A 23176-nucleotide genomic window follows, 5' to 3' on the forward strand; every position below is an offset into this window, starting at 1 on the left:
TCTTACCCGGCTCCAGAACTCCTCGTACAGGACACAGGGATAGGGATAACACCCCCACTGTCTCTCCCCCTCCCTCTTACCCGGCTCCAGAGCTCCTCATACAGGACACAGGGATAGGGATAACACCCCCACTGTCTCTCCCCCTCCCTCTTACCCGGCTCCAGAACTCCTCGTACAGGACACAGGGATAGGGACAGCACCCCCTCTGTCTCTCCCCCTCCCTCTTACCCGGCTCCAGAACTCCTCGTACAGGACACAGGGATAGGGACAGCACTCCCACTGTCTCTCCCCCTCCCTCTTACCCGGCTCCAGAACTCCTCGTACAGGACACAGGGATAGGGACAGCACTCCCACTGTCTCTCCCCCTCCCTCTTACCCGGCTCCAGAACTCCTCGTACAGGACACAGGGATAGGGACAGCACTCCCACTGTCTCTCCCCCTCCCTCTTACCCGGCTCCAGAACTCCTCGTACAGGACACAGGGATAGGGACAGCACTCCCACTGTCTCTCCCCCTCCCTCTTACCCGGCTCCAGAACTCCTCGTACAGGACACAGGGATAGGGACAGCACCCCCTCTGTCTCTCCCCCTCCCTCTTACCCGGCTCCAGAACTCCTCGTACAGGACACAGGGATAGGGATAGCACCCCCACTGTCTCTCCCCCTCCCTCTTACCCGGCTCCAGAACTCCTCATACAGGACACAGGGATAGGGACAGCACCCCCACTGTCTCTCCCCCTCCCTCTTACCCGGCTCCAGAACTCCTCGTACAGGACACAGGGATAGGGACAGCACCCCCACTGTCTCTCCCCCTCCCTCTTACCCGGCTCCAGAGCTCCTCATACAGGACACAGGGATAGGGATAACACCCCCACTGTCTCTCCCCCTCCCTCTTACCCGGCTCCAGAGCTCCTCCTACAGGACACAGGGATAGGGACAGCACCCCCTCTGTCTCTCCCCCTCCCTCTTACCTGGCTCCAGAACTCCTCCTACAGGACACAGGGATAGGGACAGCACCCCCACTGTCTCTCCCCCTCCCTCTTACCTGGCTCCAGAACTCCTCCTACAGGACACAGGGATAGGGATAGCACCCCTCTGTCTCTCCCCCTCCCTCTTACCCGGCTCCAGAACTCCTCGTACAGGACACAGGGATAGGGACAGCACCCCCACTGTCTCTCCCCCTCCCTCTTACCTGGCTCCAGAACTCCTCCTACAGGACACAGGGATAGGGATAACACCCCCACTGTCTCTCCCCCTCCCTCTTACCCGGCTCCAGAACTCCTCGTACAGGACACAGGGATAGGGACAGCACCCCCTCTGTCTCTCCCCCTCCCTCTTACCCGGCTCCAGAACTCCTCGTACAGGACACAGGGATAGGGACAGCACCCCCTCTGTCTCTCCCCCTCCCTCTTACCCGGCTCCAGAACTCCTCATACAGGACACAGGGATAGGGACAGCACCCCCACTGTCTCTCCCCCTCCCTCTTACCCGGCTCCAGAACTCCTCCTACAGGACACAGGGATAGGGATAACACCCCCACTGTCTCTCCCCCTCCCTCTTACCCGGCTCCAGAACTCCTCGTACAGGGCGCAGGGATAGGGACAGCACCCCCTCTGTCTCTCCCCCTCCCTCTTACCCGGCTCCAGAACTCCTCGTACAGGACACAGGGATAGGGACAGCACCCCCTCTGTCTCTCCCCCTCCCTCTTACCCGGCTCCAGAACTCCTCATACAGGACACAGGGATAGGGACAGCACCCCCACTGTCTCTCCCCCTCCCTCTTACCCGGCTCCAGAACTCCTCCTACAGGACACAGGGATAGGGACAGCACCCCCACTGTCTCTCCCCCTCCCTCTTACCCGGCTCCAGAACTCCTCGTACAGGGCGCAGGGATAGGGACAGCACCCCCACTGTCTCTCCCCCTCCCTCTTACCCGGCTCCAGAACTCCTCGTACAGGACACAGGGATAGGGACAGCACCCCCACTGTCTCTCCCCCTCCCTCTTACCCGGCTCCAGAACTCCTCGTACAGGACACAGGGATAGGGACAGCACCCCCACTGTCTCTCCCCCTCCCTCTTACCCGGCTCCAGAACTCCTCGTACAGGGCGCAGGGATAGGGACAGCACCCCCACTGTCTCTCCCCCTCCCTCTTACCCGGCTCCAGAACTCCTCCTACAGGACACAGGGATAGGGACAGCACCCCCACTGTCTCTCCCCCTCCCTCTTACCCGGCTCCAGAGCTCCTCATACAGGACACAGGGATAGGGACAGCACCCCCACTGTCTCTCCCCCTCCCTCTTACCCGGCTCCAGAACTCCTCGTACAGGACACAGGGATAGGGACAGCACCCCCACTGTCTCTCCCCCTCCCTCTTACCCGGCTCCAGAACTCCTCGTACAGGACACAGGGATAGGGACAGCACCCCCACTGTCTCTCCCCCTCCCTCTTACCCGGCTCCAGAACTCCTCGTACAGGACACAGGGATAGGGATAACACCCCCTCTGTCTCTCCCCCTCCCTCTTACCCGGCTCCAGAACTCCTCGTACAGGACACAGGGATAGGGAAAGCACCCCCACTGTCTCTCCCCCTCCCTCTTACCCGGCTCCAGAACTCCTCGTACAGGACACAGGGATAGGGACAGCACCCCCACTGTCTCTCCCCCTCCCTCTTACCCGGCTCCAGAACTCCTCATACAGGACACAGGGATAGGGACAGCACCCCCACTGTCTCTCCCCCTCCCTCTTACCCGGCTCCAGAACTCCTCGTACAGGACACAGGGATAGGGACAGCACCCCCTCTGTCTCTCCCCCTCCCTCTTACCCGGCTCCAGAACTCCTCATACAGGACACAGGGATAGGGACAGCACCCCCACTGTCTCTCCCCCTCCCTCTTACCCGGCTCCAGAACTCCTCGTACAGGACACAGGGATAGGGACAGCACCCCCTCTGTCTCTCCCCCTCCCTCTTACCCGGCTCCAGAACTCCTCGTACAGGACACAGGGATAGGGACAGCACTCCCACTGTCTCTCCCCCTCCCTCTTACCCGGCTCCAGAACTCCTCGTACAGGACACAGGGATAGGGATAGCACCCCCACTGTCTCTCCCCCTCCCTCTTACCCGGCTCCAGAACTCCTCGTACAGGACACAGGGATAGGGACAGCACCCCCACTGTCTCTCCCCCTCCCTCTTACCCGGCTCCAGAACTCCTCGTACAGGACACAGGGATAGGGACAGCACCCCCACTGTCTCTCCCCCTCCCTCTTACCCGGCTCCAGAACTCCTCGTACAGGGCACAGGGATAGGGACAGCACCCCCACTGTCTCTCCCCCTCCCTCTTACCCGGCTCCAGAACTCCTCGTACAGGGCACAGGGATAGGGATAACACCCCCACTGTCTCTCCCCCTCCCTCTTACCCGGCTCCAGAGCTCCTCGTACAGGACACAGGGATAGGGACAGCACCCCCACTGTCTCTCCCCCTCCCTCTTACCCGGCTCCAGAACTCCTCGTACAGGACACAGGGATAGGGATAGCACCCCCACTGTCTCTCCCCCTCCCTCTTACCCGGCTCCAGAACTCCTCGTACAGGACACAGGGATAGGGACAGCACCCCCACTGTCTCTCCCCCTCCCTCTTACCCGGCTCCAGAACTCCTCGTACAGGACACAGGGATAGGGACAGCACCCCCACTGTCTCTCCCCCTCCCTCTTACCCGGCTCCAGAACTCCTCGTACAGGGCACAGGGATAGGGACAGCACCCCCACTGTCTCTCCCCCTCCCTCTTACCCGGCTCCAGAACTCCTCGTACAGGGCACAGGGATAGGGATAACACCCCCTCTGTCTCTCCCCCTCCCTCTTACCCGGCTCCAGAACTCCTCGTACAGGACACAGGGATAGGGATAGCACCCCCACTGTCTCTCCCCCTCCCTCTTACCCGGCTCCAGAACTCCTCGTACAGGACACAGGGATAGGGACAGCACCCCCACTGTCTCTCCCCCTCCCTCTTACCCGGCTCCAGAACTCCTCATACAGGACACAGGGATAGGGACAGCACCCCCACTGTCTCTCCCCCTCCCTCTTACCCGGCTCCAGAACTCCTCGTACAGGACACAGGGATAGGGACAGCACCCCCTCTGTCTCTCCCCCTCCCTCTTACCCGGCTCCAGAACTCCTCATACAGGACACAGGGATAGGGACAGCACTCCCACTGTCTCTCCCCCTCCCTCTTACCCGGCTCCAGAACTCCTCGTACAGGACACAGGGATAGGGACAGCACCCCCACTGTCTCTCCCCCTCCCTCTTACCCGGCTCCAGAACTCCTCGTACAGGGCGCAGGCGATGAGGCAGCGCTCGAACAGAAACACCACCCTCTGGTGGCTGCTGTTGCTCATCTCCCAGTCCAGGTAGCTCTGCCAGTTGCGCAGCTGGGCGCAGTCCAGCGGCTTCACGTGGAAGTAGGGTCGCTTTATCTAAAGGGGGGGGGGGGGGGGGAGGCAGAGGGGTTAGGGCGCCTCGGAGCTGGGCGCGCACGGGCCGCGCGGCGCCACGTCCGGCCTCCTCACCCCTTCCTCAAACGCCCACCGCTTCCCCACTTCCAGCTCGGTCTGCTGGTACACTTCCTGTCGGCTGGCCAGCAGCAGCTCTCGCACCTTCTGCTCCTCTTCTTCCTGGGACGAGCGAGACACACCCACGCAAGGGGCTCAGCCAATCACACTCCCTCGGGGAGGGGGCGGGCGGGCCGGCGGCGGGCCCGGCCAATCAGCCGGCGGCTCCGGCCTCTTACCGTCGCCTGGTTGGCTGCGTCCAGGCCAGGGGGGCCGTCCTCCCCGGGCGGCACCTCCTCGTTCTCCTTTGCGGTGCTGACCGACGCACTCCCCCGCATGACCTCCGACCTCAGGCGCAGGAAGTCCTCGGTGGACAGGATGTGACGGGGGGAATGGCTCTCCACATGCTCCTTAAACCTGGGGGTCAGGGGTCAAAGGTCAGAGAGTGCCAGACACACAGAGATAATATTAATAATCCTTGCATTTCTATAACACTTTTCTGGACCCTCCACTCAAAGCTTTGTACAGGTCATGGGGATCCCCTCCACCACCAGCAGTGTGTACCCCCACCTGGATGAGGCGCCAGTCCGCTCCCCACACCCCAGCTCTCAGTGGGGAGGAGAGCAGAGGGATGGAGCCAGTTCAGAGAGGGGGGTTATTAGGAGGCCATGATGGGTAAAGGCCAGAGGGGAATTTGGCCAGGACACCGGGGTGACACCCCTACTCTTAACAAAAAAACGCCTTGGGATATTTCATGACCAGAGTCAGGACCTCGGTTTTACGTCTCATCCAAATGACGGTGCCTATTTTACAGTCTAGTGTCCCCGTCACTATACTGGGGCATTAAGACCCACACAGACCGCAGGGTGAGCGCCCCCTGCTGGCCCCACTAACACCTCTTCCAGCAGCAGCCTCAGCTCTCCCAGGAGTCTCCCCTCCAGGTACTGGCCAGGCTCACCCCTGCAGAGAGCTGCAGGGGGATACAGCTGCTGGCTGAGATCAAAAGCTCAAACTGAAAACGGAGGATCTTTAAATACAGAGACCAGCGCTGGAGACCTCTTGTGTTTGGAGTGTCCTAGGAGAAGCCCCTATAACACGCAGCCTGTCTAGAATGATACAGCATGTAGCCTCACTTTACACGTCGGGGGCGAGGTCAGTGTTTTGTCGGGGTACCTCTGGTAGTGCTGGCTGTACAGCTGAGTTGGGGTGCTCAGCACCTTGTCGTACACGGCGGTCACCGCCCTCAGATCGCCCTGCTCCCTCTCCCAGTCCACGTACAGCTCCCACAGGCGGTCCGACCGGAAATCCATCCCCGCCGCGGCCACGGCGGATTCGAAGGTGCTGCACGGAGCGGCGGGGGAAGGAATAGGGTGGCGCACACACACAGAAACAGACCACATCCCGTGAGATCACAGAACCGGATCCATTCGGTCACGTGAGTGAACAGACCAAGGGAAGGCGTGGTAAGGCTTGAAATGCATTTCGTTAATGAAAACTCAAAAGGTTTTACAATACCACGCAATGAAAGAAAACAGCAGAGCATAAGAAAGTTTCAAAAGGTAAGGGTTACCACTGAAGTCACCTTACCTGGGGTCAGGGCGGGTGGACAGGGTTGAGGGTCAGGGTCAGTAATGGGGTCAGGGCTGGTGGTCAGGGTTAAGGGTTCAGTAATGGGGTCAGGGACAGGGCGGGTGGTCAGGGTTGAGGGTCAGGGTCAGTAATGGGGTCAGAGGGGGTGGTCAGGGTTGAGGGTCAGTAATGGGGTCAGGGACAGGGCGGGTGGTCAGGGTTGAGGGTCGGTAATGGGGTCAGGGACAGGGCGGGTGGTCAGGGTTGAGGGTCAGGGTCAGTAATGGGGTCAGAGGGGGTGGTCAGGGTTGAGGGTCAGTAATGGTGTCAGGGTCAGGGCGGGTGGTCAGGGTTGAGGGTCAGGGTCAGTAATGGGGTCAGGGCGGGTGGTCAGGGTTGAGGGTCAGGGTCAGTAATGGGGTCAGGGCGGGTGGACAGGGTTGAGGGTTCAGTAATGGGGTCAGGGACAGGGCGGGTGGTCAGGGTTGAGGGTCAGTAATGGGGTCAGAGACAGGGCGGGTGGTCAGGGTCAGTAATGAGGCCAGGGCGGGTGGTCAGGGTTGAGGGTCAGTAATGGGGCCAGGGCGGGTGGTCAGGGTTGAGGGTCAGTAATGGGGTCAGGGACAGGGCGGGTGGTCAGGGTTGAGGGTCAGTAATGGGGTCAGAGACAGGGCGGGTGGTCAGGGTCAGTAATGAGGCCAGGGCGGGTGGTCAGGGTTGAGGGTCAGTAATGGGGCCAGGGCGGGTGGTCAGGGTTGAGGGTCAGTAATGGGGTCAGGGCAGGTGGTCAGGGTTGAGGGTCAGGGTCAGTAATGAGGCCAGGGCGGGTGGTCAGGGTTGAGGGTCAGTAATGGGGCCAGGGCGGGTGGTCAGGGTTGAGGGTCAGTAATGGGGTCAGGGACAGGGCGGGTGGTCAGGGTCAGTACTGGGGCCAGGGCGTGTACCTGCGGATGTGCTGTGTGGACTCAGGCAGGTTCATGTTCAGGGTCTCCTGCAGGAGCGTGATGTAGTGAATCCAGAGGTCCAGACTGAGTGGGATCGCCTGCAGCCCCTGCACACACACCTGCAACACACACACACACACCTGTGACACACCTGTAATCCACACATACACACCTGTAATCCACCTGTGATCCACGCACACACACGCATACCTGTGATCCAGGCACACACACACCGTTAATCCACACACGCACACCTGTAATCCACGCACACACACACTCCTGTGATCCACAGACACACCTGTGATCCACGCACACACACATACCTGTGATCCAGGATCACACACACCTGTAATCCATCTGTGATCCACACGCAGACCTGTAATCCACCCAGACACACACCTGTGATCCACGCACGCACACACACCTGCGATCCACGCACGCGCGCACACCTGCGATCCACGCACGCACGCACACCTGCGATCCACGCACGCACACCTGCGATCCACCCACACACCTGTGATCCACGCACACACACCTGCGATCCACGCACGCACACACACCTGCGATCCACCCAGACACACACCTGCGATCCACGCACGCACGCACACCTGTGATCCACGCACGCACACCTGCGATCCACCCAGACACACACCTGCGATCCACCCAGACACACACCTGCGATCCACCCAGACACACACCTGCGATCCACCCAGACACACCTGTGATCTACGCACGCACACCTGCGATCCACCCAGACACACACCTGTGATCCACGCACGCACACACACCTGCGATCCACGCACGCACACACACCTGCGATCCACCCAGACACACACCTGTGATCCACGCACGCACACCTGCGATCCACGCACGCACTCTCACGTCCCCTCGGCTGTACCCATCACTGACTGCCGCAGCAGCCCGCTCACACATCGCGGCGCTCGGACCTCCTGCGCGCGGACGGGGAACCCGGCGCGCCGCTCCAGGTCGGCGAACTTCTTCCAGTAGCCGTAGCACAGCGGGTAGCGGGCGAAGAACACGGCGAACACGCGCCGGGTCGCCGGCATGTGTCCCTGCCGGGGGGGGGAGAGGAGGACAGCGGTCAGTCCCGCGGAGACGCGGGGGGCCCGCCCAGGGGCTCTGACGCACCCCCCGTCTCTCCCCAAGCGCCAGACGAGGCGGCGCTGTAGAGCCAGGTCTCGCCAGGATCGCGACTGAGTAACTCTGCTGGAACCAACGGCTCAGCACTGCTGCCCCGCAGCGCTGGGGCCCTGGGTTCGATTCCCGGGCTGCTGTCTGGGTGGAGCTTGCATGCTCTCCCCGTGTTCGCGGGGGTCTCCTCCCACAGTCCCACGGACAGGCTGGTGGGTTAACTGGCTTCTGGGCAAACAGGCCCTGGTGTGTGTGTGCGTGTGCCGAGTCTGTGTCTGTGTCCTGTGATGGACTGGCTTCCCATCCAGGGGGTAGCCTGCCTTGCTCCCATTGCTAGGGCGGAGCGGTGGCTCTGTAGCTGAGGACCCGCGCCTGTGGCTGGGAGGTTGCCGGTTCAAATCCCACAGCCGGCAGAGGAATCCTACTCCGTTTGGGGCCCCTGAGCCAGGCCCTTCACCCCCCAGCTGCTCCAGGGGCGCCGTATAAATGGCCGACCCTGCGCTCTGACCCCCAGCTTCTCTCTCCCTGTCTGTGTGTCTCCTGGAGAGCAAGCTGGGGTCTGCGAAAAGACAAATTCCTGATGCAAGAAATTGTATAGGGCCGATAAAGAAACATTATTTATTATTGTTGGGAGACTCCGGCTCCCTTGCATCCCTGCACTGGATACAGTGGTTAGAGAAGAGACGTATGGATGGATACTGTCCTTAGTTAAAGGGGCTATTTATCGTAAACGCTTGCCTGCTTGGATAGACTCCGGCTTTCAGATACAGCCGATGGAAGACGGATGAAGGGACGGAATTAACCAGCAAACGGTATCTGAGTGACCGTATCGCCCCCCCTCCTCCTCACCTCCTGCTCCGTGTACTGCAGCAGGTCCGTCCAGGAGGAGAAATCCAGCGGGTTTTCCTGGGTGGCTCTCCACAGCCGGTAAAACTCCGGGGGCAGCTCCCCTTCCGAGTCCTCCCCCTCCTCGTAATCCTCCAGGGCGGCGGGATACAGCCCCGTGACCTCCGACCCCGCGGCCGAGCCGGGGCCGCCCTCGCCGCCCTGACCTTTCACCTCCGGGGAGGCCGGGGGCGGGGCCTGGCTCGCCGGCTCCCCCTGCTGCCCGCCGTCTGTGCAAACAGAGAGAGAGAGAGGGGGACCACTCTGGCGTCTGGGTTCGCCTCAGAACCGGCAGGCGGCCCCCGACTTCCCCCTCGCGATGTTCAGGGCATGAAAATAGTTGGGTTTGGAGCACAGTGGTGCAGCGCTGGGGCCCTGTGCGCTGTCTGTATGGAGTTTGCACGTTCCCCTCGTGTATACATGGGTTTCCTCCCACAGCAGAGACAGGCTGGCGGGTTAATTGGCTTCTGGGAAAACTGGCCCTGGTGTGTGTGTGCCCTGTGATGGACTGGCGTCCCATCCAGGGTGTACCCTGCCTTGCACCCGTTGCTTGCTGGGATAGACTCCCGCTCCCCCCGTGACCCATAACCAGTAAGCGGGTTAGAAAATGGATGACAAATCGATTACTAGATCGACGCCAACTAAAACAGAAGCAAAACAAGAATGCACGATTATAACAATCTCACTAAAGTATTCTCCAGAATTTCCACTGGCTGTTTTCCTCGTTACACATTCATACAGCTGGAGCTCGGAGGGCAAGAGGGCTCCTTTGGGGCTGCTTTACAGCAGCAATACCCCCCCCCAGCCTTCACACAGGATTCGAACCCGTGATCTCTCCAATCAGTGAGTCCTGGGCTCCAAACACATAGCTACCTCCTAGACCGGACACTGCGCGGTCACCCTCTTCCGAGTAAAATTGTTCAAAAAAATAACCCCTCTGATAGCTTCACCGACTCAAGCGGATTAATCATACACTTCACAGGTGGTGCAAAACTTCTACAATTTCCGTTTTCAAACATCGGCGGCGTTCTGGTTAGGGAGATCCCGGGGAACGTGTTTGTACAAAGGCTGGCACAGCTCGGACGAGGTGCAGGTTCAAGAGTTTTAACAGTAAACGATCGATGAGGTTTTCTTTTCTGGTCGGGCAAGGTTCCCGTACAAACAGCGCCACCACCTCCTTCGGAGTGACTTTTTCAGAACACAGTTTTGTTTTCAGGTTAACGCTGAATGAAATATTTTCGGCTCAGAAGTAAAACACTACCACCTCCGGGAGGAAACACAGAGAGCAACACACAGGTGGTGCCCTGGCCGTCCTGTAAATCCACTGCTGAGTGACTGTTAAATCAGAACAGGCCGGTCGGGTTCCGTAGAGATCCGCTAAACCTCAATCACAGCCGCTGGGCTGTGGACGGTACCGGTTACCCTGTAACTCAGTAACCCGGAGCAAGACGACTTTTAAAAGCCACAAGATTCTGTCTTGTTCGGGAAAGCTCGGTTCGAGGCACGACCGCACGCAACCCCTTTACTGCACCGGTTCGGAGGCGGCCTGCTGTCCAGCACTGACCCGGTTCGGCGGTTAACTCGCCGTTCGCGCTCGGATCCGGATTCTCCGCCGCCATCTTGGAAGAGACGAGAATACGGCACGTCTCTGCCGGTGACGTCACTGCCCTGGATCGCCATGGCAACCACCGAGTTTTAGCTAAATTAAAAATGTTTTTTTTTTAATTATGACTCCAATTCTTTTTAGAGAATGAAATGAATGTTCATCAGAGAGGCGGATGTTCTCTACGTTATGTAAGTGTCCACAAACTCCTTGCGGGATTGTGTAAACTTACAAGCAACAGATTCCAAACAAGTCGCCCTTTAAACTCGTACAGAACGAAGCTTTTGTTTGTAAAAGATATCCGAGTAAAGTAGTCGAGTGTGTATTTCGAGACGGCGGCTGTATTTACAGACGTGGATGAGAACAGTTTTGCAGGCGCCTTGCGACAGCGCACGACAGTGGGGCTTGCTTTACAGCACCCACGCGGGGCGAGTGTGGGAGTTTGGAAGAAGAGATGGCGTCTAGAAACAGTGTATACTTGTTGTAAAAAAAAAAAGGGTACAGATTTTATTGATAGGAATCGGGATAAGCCATTCAGACACCGGTTTGGCAGTCAGGTCATTCCCAGCCAAAAAGTGAGACACGAACCGGGACGACTGTCCGACGTTATCGCGACACTTGGCGTATTCATGTGAGTATGAGTTACTAAGCGTTTTTTGTTTATGAGTTTCGCGGATAAAAGTGGCATTTTGTTGTTTGGCTTTAAATAAATGCATCACTTTGAATTTGTAATACCGAGTTTCCGAGTTTCTTTTGCAGGTTTTAATTCGAAACGTTTCATACGGCCGTGTAAATACCGTTTTGTACTACATAGTCGAGCATATTTTCTTGGTTTGTAGGATCAGCCTGGTCTAGGTCCTCTTATGGTAAGAAACTACGCTGCCCGCTTAGGTCAGCTAATTAGACCGAATTCTGTTTTGGTCATCTGCTACTTGACAGCAAGGTTATGTGAAATCGGCTATGCCCCTGCTGCAGCATGTATTGTAATCCGAAGACCAACGTTACTTGTTGAATCGATCACAACCAAACAAGTGTTCACAATCTACACGAGCTGGGTGCTGGGTATTAATACTAATAATTACGGTTATAGAGTACTTTTCTGGTGACTCCATTCAAAGCATTTTAGAGGTAATGGGGATCCCCTCCACCCCCAGCAGTGTGTACCCCCACCTGGATGAGGCGCCAGTCCGCTCCCCACACCCCAGCTCTCAGTGGGGAGGAGAGCAGAGTGATGGAGCCAGTTCAGAGAGGGGGGTTATTAGGAGGCCATGAGGGGTAAAGGCCAGGGGGGAAATTTGGCCAGGACACCGGGGTAACACCCCTACTCTTCTCGAGAAACACCCTGGGGTTTTTAATGACCGCAGAGAGTCAGGACCTCGGTTTGACGTCTCATCCGAAGGACGGCGCCTTTTTTACAGTCTAGTGTCCCCGTCACTGTACTGGGGCATCAGGACCCACACAGACCGCAGGGTGAGCGCCCCCTGCTGGCCCCACTCACACCTCTTCCAGCAGCAGCCTCAGCTCTCCCAGGAGTCTCCCCTCCAGGTACTGACCAGGCTCACCCCTGCGGAGCTCCAGTGTGCTGTCCGATGTGAGCTGTATAGTGACATAGCCGCTGTCTGTATTTATGCCAGCCGGTCTCTCTTAGTTGAAATGGGGCTCTCCAGGAGCTGTATTAGAGGAACACACTCAACGGGGTAGCAGTACGGTAACACAGTGCTTTTTATTTACAGTGAGGGGGTAAAAAAAAACCAAAATCTAGCTCTTCTCTGACTTAAACTTAAACTGACTGAACTGCTTATTGGCTTGAAAACCAGACAAGCTTCCTCTTAACTGACGGCGCCCGCGGGCCAGTCAGCCGGGGGCAGAGCACGACGGAAACTCGTCTCTCCCGTCTCGGCAGCAGATGCTGACCATCCCCGAATCTCTCCCCCCTCTTCCTGGTTTTGACATCGTCGCCGACCAATCGTCTTCCGCCTGCTGGTCAGGTGACCCCCCCCCCCCCCCCCCCCCCACAGCCTTCTGGGAAATGTAGTTCCAGCACGACCCCTCCGTCTGTATGATGTGAATGCCAGTGTGCTCCTTCCGGTTAATTTAACTCCGGGGCCTGACTGTTCTATCCTGTCTTCAGGCGGGACTAGGGATCGGGAATCCCCGTTCCTCGGCAGCATGAACGTCCTGCGGGTGAGAAGGCTGCCGGCTTGCGTGACCGGACTCCTCTCGGCACAGGGGGGCGGCTGGACCGAGCAGGAGGCGTGGGCCGAGACCCCCACGGAGCCGGCGGCCGTGGGCACGGGGGACATCGGCGGTGTTGCGGTGCCGGGGAGGGCGGGGGCGGAGCCCGGCGAGCCCCTGCTGACGCCGGCGAGGCCGTGCGCGCTGTGCCTGCAGAGCCCGGCACGCTACACCTGCCCGCGCTGCCAGGCGCCCTACTGCGGCCTGGGCTGCTACCGCGGGCCGCGCCACGCCCGCTGCTCCGAGGACTTCTACAGGCAGGCCGTCCTGGGCGAGCTGCGCGCCGCCGGCCGGGCCGGGGAGGAGGGCCGACGGCGGATGCAGGAGATCCTGGTCAGGCTGAGGGAGGAGGAGGAGGAGGAGGAGGAGGAGGAGGAGGAGGAAGAGCTGGCCGAGAGGCTCGCCGGCCTGGATCTGGACGCCTTGTCCGAGGAGGAGCTGTGGGGGCTGCTGCCCCCCCGGGACAGGCGCAGGTTCGAGCAGCTGCTGGAGGGGGGGGCCATCGGGGCTCTGGTGGAGGAGTGGACCCCCTGGTGGGAGAGGCACCAGCCGGGGGCCCTGGTGGAGGAGCTGGGGGGGGCAGAGAGGAGCGAGGGAACGGGAGAGGAAGGAGGAGGAGGAGAGAGGAGTGTGGGAGCGGGAGGTGAGGAGGAGGAGGAAGGAGGAGAGAGGAGTGTGGGAACGGGAGGAGAGGAGGAGGAAGAAGGAGGAGAGAGGAGTGTGGGAACGGGAGGAGAGGAGGAGGAGGAGGAAGGGGGAGAGAGGAGTGTGGGAGCGGGAGGTGAGGAGGAAGGAGGAGAGAGGAGTGAGGCAGCGGGGGAGGAGGAGGAGGAAGGCGGAGGAAGACACAGATCAGGGGGCAGCAGGGAGGCAGCGACAGCAGAGAGAGACGCCGATCCGGAGGGGGGCGGCAGAGGGGGAGGGGGGAGGAAGCCGAGGCCGGAAGAGCCCGGAGCAGCAGGAGCCGGCAGGAGCAGGAGGAGGAGGAGGAGGGAGGTGGGGGCGCCGGGCGCAGGGGCGAAGAGCACGAGCGCGGTCCCCCCCATCAGCCCCCACATCCCCCCCCTGCACACGCTGACGCCCCGCGCCTCCCCCCTGGTGGGGTACAGCCTGGTCAACGTGCTGCACGCCTACGCCTTCGCCCTGCTGCGCTTCAACGGCGACCCGGCGGGGCCGCCCGCCGCGCGCGACTTCTGCCGGGCCGTCCTGGGGGCCTCCGCCGCCCTCGGCTCCGCCCGCGTCTTCGCCTCCGCCCCCGAGGCCCTGGGGGCCGCGCTGGGGGCCGCGCGGGAGGGGCCCCTCTTCGACCGGGAAGACCCGGGGGCCCCCGAGCGGGCGGCGCTGGCCGTCGTCCACCTGCTGAGCGGGCCGGGCCGGGCCGACCGCGCCGGCTACGCCCTGGCCGCCCTGTCCCAGCTGCGGGCCGCCCTGGTGCGGGGGGGGCGGGGCCGCCGCCGCCGCGGCTGCTTCCTGGCGGACAGGAAGTGCGTGTTCCTGCAGGCCTGGGCGCGGGAGAACGCCGCGGCGCTGCCGCCGCTGGCCTGGGAGGTCCGCCGGGAGTACGGCCGGCTGGCGGGGGAGCGGGCGGAGCTGGAGAGGGGCCGGGCGCAGCTGGAGCACAGCTGGAGGGGCAAGAGGCCCCCCGCCACGAAGACACTGATAGAAGAGCTGGACTGAGCACTGCTGGGGTGGGGGTGTTGTTGGGAATGTAGGAGAATGTTTTCTACAGGTTCATGCAATAAAAACGTCTTTTTTTCCCATTTCGGTACACCCGGACGTCTTCTGACGGCTTTTTCCGGTACAGGGGAGCGGGAGCGTATCCCAGCAAGCACTGGGCTCAAGGCAGGTTACACCCTGGCCAGGACGCCAGTCCATCACCAGACACATACAGACACACTCTCCCACCGGGGCCGGTTTCCCTAGAAGCCAGTTAACCCACCAGCATGTAAGTGGGTGCTGTGATGAAGTCCAGGCCAGCTGCAGACCACCTGGTCAGTCCAGGGGCAGTGTGATTCAGACCAGGTCAGTAAATGGGTGCTATGGTGAAGTCCAGTCCACCTGTAGATCAGTACAGGTGCAGTGTGATTCAGTCCAGGTCAGTAAATGGGTGCTATGGTGAAGTCCAGTCCACCTGTAGATCAGTACAGGTGCAGTGTGATTCAGTCCAGGTCAGTAAATGGGTGCTATGGTGAAGTCCAGTCCACCTGTAGATCAGTACAGGTGCAGTGTGATTCAGTCCAGGTCAGTAAATGGGTGCTATGGTGAAGTCCAGTCCACCTGTAGATCAGTACAGGTGCAGTGTGATTCAGTCCAGGTCAGTAAATGGGTGCTATGGTGAAGTCCAGTCCACCTGTAGATCAGTACAGGTGCAGTGTGGTTCAGTCCAGGTCAGTAAATGGGTGCTATGGTGAAGTCCAGTCCACCTGTAGATCAGTCCAGGGGCAGTGTGATTCAGTCCAGGTCAGTAAATGGGTGCTATGGTGAAGTCCAGTCCACCTGTAGATCAGTCCAGGTCAGTAAATGGGTGCTATGGTGAAGTCCAGTCCACCTGCAGACCACCTGGTCAGTCCAGGGGCAGTGTGATTCAGACCAGGTCAGTAAATGGGTGCTATGGTGAAGTCCAGTCCACCTGTAGATCAGTACAGGTGCAGTGTGATTCAGTCCAGGTCAGTAAATGGGTGCTATGGTGAAGTCCAGTCCACCTGTAGATCAGTACAGGTCAGTAAATGGGTGCTATGGTGAAGTCCAGTCCACCTGCAGACCACCTGGTCAGTCCAGGGGCAGTGTGATTCAGTCCAGGTCAGTAAATGGGTGCTATGGTGAAGTCCAGTCCACCTGCAGACCACCTGGTCAGTCCAGGGGCAGTGTGATTCAGTCCAGGTCAGTAAATGGGTGCTATGGTGAAGTCCAGTCCCCCTGCAGACCACCTGGTCAGTCCAGGGGCAGTGTGATTCAGACCAGGTCAGTAAATGGGTGCTATGGTGAAGTCCAGTCCACCTGCAGACCACCTGGTCAGTCCAGGGGCAGTGTGATTCAGACCAGGTCAGTAAATGGGTGCTATGGTGAAGTCCAGTCCACCTGCAGACCACCTGGTCAGTCCAGGGGCAGTGTGATTCAGTCCAGGTCAGTAAATGGGTGCTATGGTGAAGTCCAGTCCCCCTGCAGACCACCTGGTCAGTCCAGGGGCAGTGTGATTCAGGTCAGTAAATGGGTGCTATGGTGAAGTCCAGTCCACCTGGTCGGTCCAGGGGCAGTGCGATATCCCAGCCCGGGTCAGTACAGGTACGGTACGATCCGGTACGGGACCCGGCGGCAGTAGGTCTCCCAGGCCAGGCCGTATTTCCTCAGGCACTGCCTCTCATCGCGCGCCTCGCGGTGGACCAGCAGGGCGGCGAAGTAGAGCACGTAGAAATAGGGCAGGAGGTGGCGCGTGCCTGCGGGAGGGCAGAGGCAGAAAGGGAACGATTGGAACGCCATCGCTCGTGGGGGGGGGGGGGGGACAGAGCGCTGCTCATCCAGCCTGCTCCCTGAGTGCCCAGTGGACAACTGCAACGGTCAGCTGCACAAAGGAGGAGCTGGTCAGCGAAGTTAGTCAGGGGCAGCAATGCTCATCTGCACAGAGTACTCTCCTTTAAAAGTGTGTGTGTGTGTGGGGGTGAGGGCAGCAGTAGTGGTGGTTTTCGGGGGGGGGGGTACACTCACCACAGGGCAGAGACCAGGCCAGCGCCATCAGCAGGTCCCCCAGGTAGTTGGGGTGCCTGACGAAGCCCCACCATCCCGACACCAGCAGCCTCTTCCCCGTTGCCGTGGCGATGGTCTCCAAGCCTACGGGATGCGGGGCGGGGGGAGGTCAGCATCCGTGCAAACGCCTGAACCGTCTGAATTCCACACCGCGGCACCGAGGAGCGCCGCACAGTGACCCCCACCCCCCAACTTCAGCAACGCCAGGTAAAATTAGGGGGGGGGAGGTTGGCTGACCTGACACAGAGGGGTCTTTGGGGTCCCGGCGGAAATGATTCTTCTGGGAGTTGGACTGGCGGAAGATGTAGTAGCCCACGGCTGGGATGGGAGAGAGGCAGAGAGAGAGATGGACAGTTGCTGACCAGGTGATGGACAGACGGGCTAGCCCCTCCCCCCTGCCCCCCCACCTGCTCACCGTTGAGCCCGATGATGGCCGCCGCCCCCAGCATGCTCAGGGAGTGCGAGTGCCGCACCAGGAAGTGAGCCTGCAGGCTGTAGGTGAAGGGCACCCAGGCCAGGTCTCCGAACGCCAGCATGAAGCCGAAGCCGTCGTGGACGATGTCCATGGTGGTCAGGACAGCTTCCTGGGAGGAGGGGGGGGGGGGCACACTTCCTGTCATCAGATTGACATACGCTTCCATCCTGGGTCTGAATAACTACTCTTCCTGCCCATTCACCACTGTTCCCCAGTTCTACAGGCTCTCACCTGCCATTTTACTCCTGTCTCACCCCTGTCTCAACCCATCTTACCTGTCTCACCCCTGTATCAGCCCCATCTTACCTGTCTCACCTCTGTCTCAGCCCCAACTTACCTGTCTCACCCCTGTATCAGCCCCATCTTACCTGTCTCACCCCTGTCTCAGCCCCATCTTACCTGTCTCACCCCTGTCTCGGCCCCATCTTACCTGTCTCACCCCTGTCTCGGCCCCATCTTACCTGTCTCACCCCCGTCTCACCCCTGTCTCGGCCCCGTCTCACCTCATTCCACAGCGCGTCGGTGACGTACAGCAGCTGGAAGCCGTTCACCAGCAGCATGGCGACGGAGGGGCCTCCCCGCAGCTCCGCCTCCTTCATTAGCATAGCCGCATTTATCACCACCTGATTGGTGGAAGTACAGCCAATCAGGGAACAGCCCCAGAAGTCGGCGCGTTAAAAAAAAACAGCGATGACTTTAGACTCTCCTGAAGCCTAAATTCATTCATGATATCACAGGTGGGTGTGGCTCCCTCGGCTCCTCCCCCCCCCCGCCTCTGTTGCCCCCGGCGACGCCACTCACCCAGCCAATCAGGCCTGGCCGGAGCTCACAGAAGTACTTGAGGTCAAAGAACCCGATTCGTGGGTTCAGCTCGTGGCCCATGAAGAAATCATACAGGGGATTACCTAAAAACAAACACGGTCGACTTGATTTGCAGTATCGCCTGTTCAGACCACCTGTCTGTTCAACGAGAATCCCCAGCATTCACATGGAAACTCTGGACTAATCAGATACTCAGACAACAGCTACAAGAACCAGTTCAGAACAACACACATCACTGCAGCGCCTCACATAATCAGACGACACATTCACTGTCGTGTCGGGCTGGGTAACCGTCAATTAAACAATTAAGGAGATTTTTGGAGCACAGGGTGGAGTTCAACGTTTTCCACACTGATCAGCCATTTATTGAAGAATGCCATCAGATCACTGACTATGCATTCACTAGTACGGGGGTCTCCATAACTGGTCCTGGGGGGGAGCCCCATTCCAGTCAGTCTTTGGGGGTCTCTCTTAAAGGATCATCACTTCTTTCCACGTTTGAGGAACGCTTGTAATTAGCTGTATTTAGATCAGTGAAAGGAACTCTGGCCCCTGGAGGGCAGAAGGTTCTGCAGATTTTTTAAGGGTCTTGGGTCCAAGGAACACTTGAGGGATCCCAGAGGGATGTGTTCCCACACCACATCTGAACAGCTGGTTTCACCAGCAGCATGGTGGGGGAGGGGCTTCCCCTCGGCCCCACCCCCTTCATTAGCATAGCCGCATTGGTCACCACCTGATTGGTGGAAGAGCAGCCAACCAGGGAACAGCCCAGACGTCTGTGCGTTAAAGAAACAGGGATGCAGCCCGGCCTCGCCCTCGCTCCCCTCATCCAGCCAGCACCCCCTCACCTGTGTTGCCACCGGGGGCCAGCGCCTGGGGCGGGGCCGCCAGGGCCTTGAGGTAGAGGAGGAGGCTGAGGAGGAAGGACAGCCCCGCGGCGCAGGCGGCCAAGGGCAGGAGCAGCTCGTACAGCGACCCCAGGGGCAAGCCGGCCCACACGGCCAGCCCCAGCAGCGCCGCGCTGATGCACAGGGCATGAAAACCTGCCAGGGAGGGAGAGAGAGAGTGGGGGGGGGGGGTGAGGATGAGCAAACAGAGGTGACTGTAGCACCCCCCTTAGATCCTTAGACCCAGCTCCCCACCCCAATCCCAGACCTCCCTGGCTCACCGTTGATGGGATACCGCAGCCGGGAGCCGTCTCTCAGGACCATGCCCTCCACGACCTGGGGGGGGGACAGATCAGAAACTGGGTGCAGTTACGAGTTTAAGTGCTTTCCGGTCCAAGAGCTAGGAGGGGGGGCTTTACTCGAAGCTGCCAGTCCAAGAGCCTTGGGGGAGGGGGGGGTCTTTACACAAAGGGCGGCAGGGGTCTGGAACGAGCTGCCCGAGCTGTTGCTGTTTAAGTCTCTTCCCTGGGGGGGCCCTATCAGGGAGCACCTCGGGGAGCTACATGGCTTGAATAAGGAGGAACTCCTTTGAGGTTTGAAACCTGCCTTGTTGGTCCTTGTGCGTCCATGGGACTGGTGTCACGCTCCCACCAAGGTGAGTGTGCGTGCGTGCGTGCGTGTGACCGCCCCGCCCCGCCCCGCCCCGCCCCGGCGCCCTCCCTTACCTTCCCCAGGGGCAGCAGGTAGAGCGCCCCCTGCAGGGCCAGCCAGCCCAGCGCGACGGCCAGGGCGTGAGGGTGCCAGAGCTGGGCGGGGCCGGGCAGCGGCGGGGGCCACTGCAGCAGGCGGGCGCCGGGGGTGTCGCAGGCCGACAGCAGGTACAGCACGGAGAGGGGCAGCAGGGCGGGCAGGCACAGGGCGCCTGGACACACACACACACACACACACACACAGCACCGTTACAGCGCGGGCCAGCAGGCTGGAGGCTGAACCCACTGGCTTTGACTGGAAAAGCGTGTTTTTTTTTTTTCATACCACACATTTTGTGTTCTCTACCTCAGAGTTTTTGCGCTCGGCAAGGTCCTGCCTTAGAACACCCCCCATTCCTTCCTGTACGGCTTATACAGGGCTGGCCGTCCACTGCTGCACCCAATCCCTTCGTTTCCCGGATGAACTGTCTCGCCGCCGCCCCCTGGTGGCCGCCCCCCCTGTATTCACCTCCCCAGCCCTGCTGCCCTGTTAAAGGGACCAAGTGAGCTTCTCCTGTCCTGCCTGGGGCCTGGTTACATAACTGCTGCCTTTCAGCACTGATCGGCCATCAGGGCTGCCCTGATATTTCCAGATTTGGGGCTAAATATTGCCCAGACACTTGAATAGCAAAAGGCTACACCAGATGGCCAAAATATTAGGAACCCACTCCCCCGGTCCCCAACCACAGGTTTTCCCCATCACCTCCCCTGCCCAGAACAGGGCCAAACTTGGCCAGGTGCGCCCCACCGAGCTCCCCACAAGGGTCCTGGATACAAGCGGCCCAGATCCCAGTCTCCCGGCAGCGGAGGTTGGGGTGAGGGATAAAGGGCTTGGGATGGAGCAGCCTGTCCTTCCGGATTTCCGGAGGATGGAGATCTGGTCAGGATTGGGGGAGGAGGGGGGCGCCAGTCCTAATATTCTGGCCGGTGGGTAGAGAAAAAAAGCCAAGAGACAAGAATCGGAGTGGAACTGGGGCTGCAGTGAGAGATTTAGGGGTGACTCTCCAGGTATCCGAGCACATGCCCCCCACCCTTCGCCCGTGCGCGGCTCTTACCCAGCGTTCCCCCGAACTCCATCTCCGTCGTGCGGGGGACGCCGTGCTTGTCCGACATCGTCCCCAGGGCGAGAGCGTCAGAGCGTTTCTCTGGGGGCCCTCGTGTCCCGTGCAAACACGAGTGAGTGTGACCCGCACTGCCGGGGGCTGGGCGGCCCACTGTACCTCCACAACCCGTCCAACAGCGCTATACAGCCCGGAGCGAAACGGAATCCTGGGATACGAGAGAACAACTCTAAAGCCTGGAGCGGATCAGGATGCTCTCCAATCGGAGGGCGCCTGACAACAGGAAATCCTGGAGTGGATCAGGCTGCCGTGTAATCGGAATGCATTTTATGACACGAAATCCTGGAGTGGATCAGGCTGCCGTGTAATCGGAATGCATTTTATGACACGAAATCCTGGAGTGGATCAGGCTGCCGTGTAATCGGAGTGTGTTGGCGAACACTAAATCCTCTATCATAATTTACACTCTACAATACCGTACGGTAGGGTTTCTCAACCTAGAGCCCCACCCACCTGCTCCATTTCAGAGTCCTGTTGCGGCCAGCTCCTTAATTGTTTAATTGGTGTCAGTGCAGCCATGGGGAATACTGCAGGGGTCACAGACTGAGCAACCCAGCAGCGTTTTATAGTACTTTTATATACCCAATCATGCAACACTACAGAATACTATACCACAGTATAACAGTGGTTTCACAGATCCTGAAAAGTCATTTCAGGTAAATAAGCAGAGGAATACAGCCGAACTTGGTCTGTAGAACCAGCAAACGTACTGGTTACTATACTTTACTATAGTAAATATAGTATGTAGTATAAGTACTATACTTTACAATACTAATGTCTTTAGTATACTTTTGTATACTTTACAATACTAATGTCAAATATTCATTTCAAAACTGCTTTACTGAGAGCATTCTCAATCATGTAAAAACAATACAGCACTCTAATTAGCAAAGTATGATAAACCTGTAGCGTGATTATGACCAATACAACAGAAACAGCAGCTGAAAGACAAGTTCAAATTGTTTTAGATTCAATATTAACAATGAGGTGGAAAGTCATTTTTCTTTAGGTACAGGAACAGGAACGACTGGGAAGTAAAACGCTTCGCTGCTGTTCATTCTTTTCACTAAAATAATGTTTTAAGGTGAAAGTGCACCAGAATCCAAGATAAAACTAGGAATTTATTTTTAAAAACGATCAGTCAAAACGAATTAGCACAGGCAATAACCATTCCATATGTGTTTCATGGTTGTCATTCGCACTACATCGTCATTTAAGAATAAAACGAGTACAGTATATGAGATTTCCCTTACCTCCGGCCTGCAGGGCAATACTCGCCTGTTCCTTTAAACGAGAGCTATTTAAATGCTGGTGTTTAAGGAGACTCGACGGAATGCGCCTGCGCGGTGTGGTCTCTCGCCAGCCCCGTGTGGGACCATCCTCCGCCAATCAGCGATGGCGCCTGTCGTCAGAAGACGGTGGACAGGGGGCAGCAGCAGCCAATCAGAAACCAGCGATGAAGGAGCCGGCGAATCAGATGGCGAGGTAGGCGGGCACCCGCGGTCACCGAACGTTTTAATTGGGTTTCAGTGTTAGGCACGCCCACAGGCTGAGAGTGGCTATTTCGCAATTGAGAGCAATCTCATTTTTAATACGCGTTGCTATGAGATGTGACGCGGATGCATTTTCGGAATGCTAGTTATGATATCATACAAACCTAATGTTGTTTTTGGATTGTGTTGTACGTTGCACCTCTTGCTTGCCCCCCTAGGATGAATACATTATTTTGAATTGATCTGAAATTAATTTTTGGACTTTTAGCTTTGTAAAAACCTGGGAGACGCACAGTGATGATTCTGCCCCAGCAGCCCCACCTGGGAGACGCACAGCGCTCATTCTGCACCAGCAGCCCCCACCTGGGAGACACACAGTGATCATTCTGCACCAGCAGCCCCCCACCTGGGAGACACACAGTGCTCATTCTGCACCAGCAGCCCCACCTGGGAGACGCACAGCGCTCATTCTGCACCAGCAGCCCCCACCTGGGAGACACACAGTGATCATTCTGCACCAGCAGCCCCCCACCTGGGAGACACACAGTGCTCATTCTGCACCAGCAGCCCCCACCTGGGAGACGCACAGTGATCATTCTGCACCAGCAGCCCCACCTGGGAGATGCACAGTGTTCATTCTACACCAGCGGCCCCACCTGGGAGACGCACAGTGTTCATTCTGCACCAGCGGCCCCACTGCACAGCAGATGAAGGTGCTTCACCAGGCACATTAAGGTGGAACTTCAGGGAGACCACATTGGTCGAGCCCAAGGTTAAAACCCCCTCCTGTTCAGGACTTCCGTCTCGTGTCGCATAAGACAGACAGAAACCTTCTGCAGAATAGAGGAGCACTGATGTGGGAAATTCTGGTCCAGGGGGGGAAGACCGCCCCCTACAGGTTCACCAACACACCACAGCTACCAGCAAAGTGGTTGTTCTCCTGTGAAGGAGATCCCATCCCAG

At 58.8% G+C, this 23176-nt stretch overlaps 3 protein-coding genes across 10 annotated transcripts in view; 1 reads left to right on the plus strand and 2 right to left on the minus strand.

Moving 5' to 3' along the window:
• Positions 1–10785, minus strand: part of LOC148646689 (pre-mRNA-processing factor 39) — a 21127-nt gene extending 10342 nt beyond the window's left edge. For all 5 annotated transcript variants that reach the window (XM_088609221.1, XM_088609220.1, XM_088609218.1 and 2 more), the window contains exons 1-8: positions 10652–10785; positions 9052–9317; positions 7998–8123; positions 7051–7169; positions 5711–5878; positions 4777–4954; positions 4556–4660; positions 4298–4462 (exon numbers count right to left, since the gene is read on the minus strand). In XM_088609221.1, the coding sequence (XP_088465347.1) occupies positions 4298–4462; positions 4556–4660; positions 4777–4954; positions 5711–5878; positions 7051–7169; positions 7998–8123; positions 9052–9317; positions 10652–10706 (1182 nt within the window). In that variant the 5' untranslated portion in view covers positions 10707–10785. The remainder of the gene's footprint in view (positions 1–4297; positions 4463–4555; positions 4661–4776; positions 4955–5710; positions 5879–7050; positions 7170–7997; positions 8124–9051; positions 9318–10651) is intronic.
• A 1609-nt stretch (positions 10786–12394) lies between these two features.
• Positions 12395–22090, minus strand: tm7sf2 (transmembrane 7 superfamily member 2). Of its 4 annotated transcripts, none has more exons than XM_088609227.1 (12): positions 21974–22090; positions 20655–20868; positions 19576–19772; positions 19132–19186; positions 18812–19006; positions 17943–18046; positions 17645–17764; positions 17082–17250; positions 16904–16984; positions 16628–16750; positions 16161–16359; positions 12395–14913 (listed from the first exon to the last, which is right to left on the minus strand). In XM_088609227.1, the coding sequence occupies exons 2-11, from the start codon at positions 20710–20712 to the stop codon at positions 16199–16201; spliced, it is 1263 nt and encodes a 420-aa protein (XP_088465353.1). In that variant the 5' UTR covers positions 20713–20868; positions 21974–22090; the 3' UTR covers positions 12395–14913; positions 16161–16198. The 4 variants fall into 4 exon arrangements, with proteins under 4 accessions (XP_088465353.1, XP_088465352.1, XP_088465351.1 ...); XM_088609226.1 differs by having other exon boundaries at positions 12395–16014; XM_088609225.1 differs by having other exon boundaries at positions 12395–16095.
• Positions 12860–14695, plus strand: znhit2 (zinc finger, HIT-type containing 2). The gene has a single exon (XM_088609222.1). It carries the CDS (start codon positions 12860–12862, stop codon positions 14600–14602), a length of 1743 nt encoding a protein of 580 aa, XP_088465348.1. The 3' UTR covers positions 14603–14695.
• Positions 22091–23176: the final 1086 nt, after the last annotated feature.

Source organism: Lepisosteus platostomus, chromosome 16 (assembly GCF_059453375.1).
Source record: "Lepisosteus platostomus isolate fLepPlt1 chromosome 16, fLepPlt1.hap1, whole genome shotgun sequence".
Classification (NCBI taxonomy): domain Eukaryota; kingdom Metazoa; phylum Chordata; class Actinopteri; order Semionotiformes; family Lepisosteidae; genus Lepisosteus; species Lepisosteus platostomus.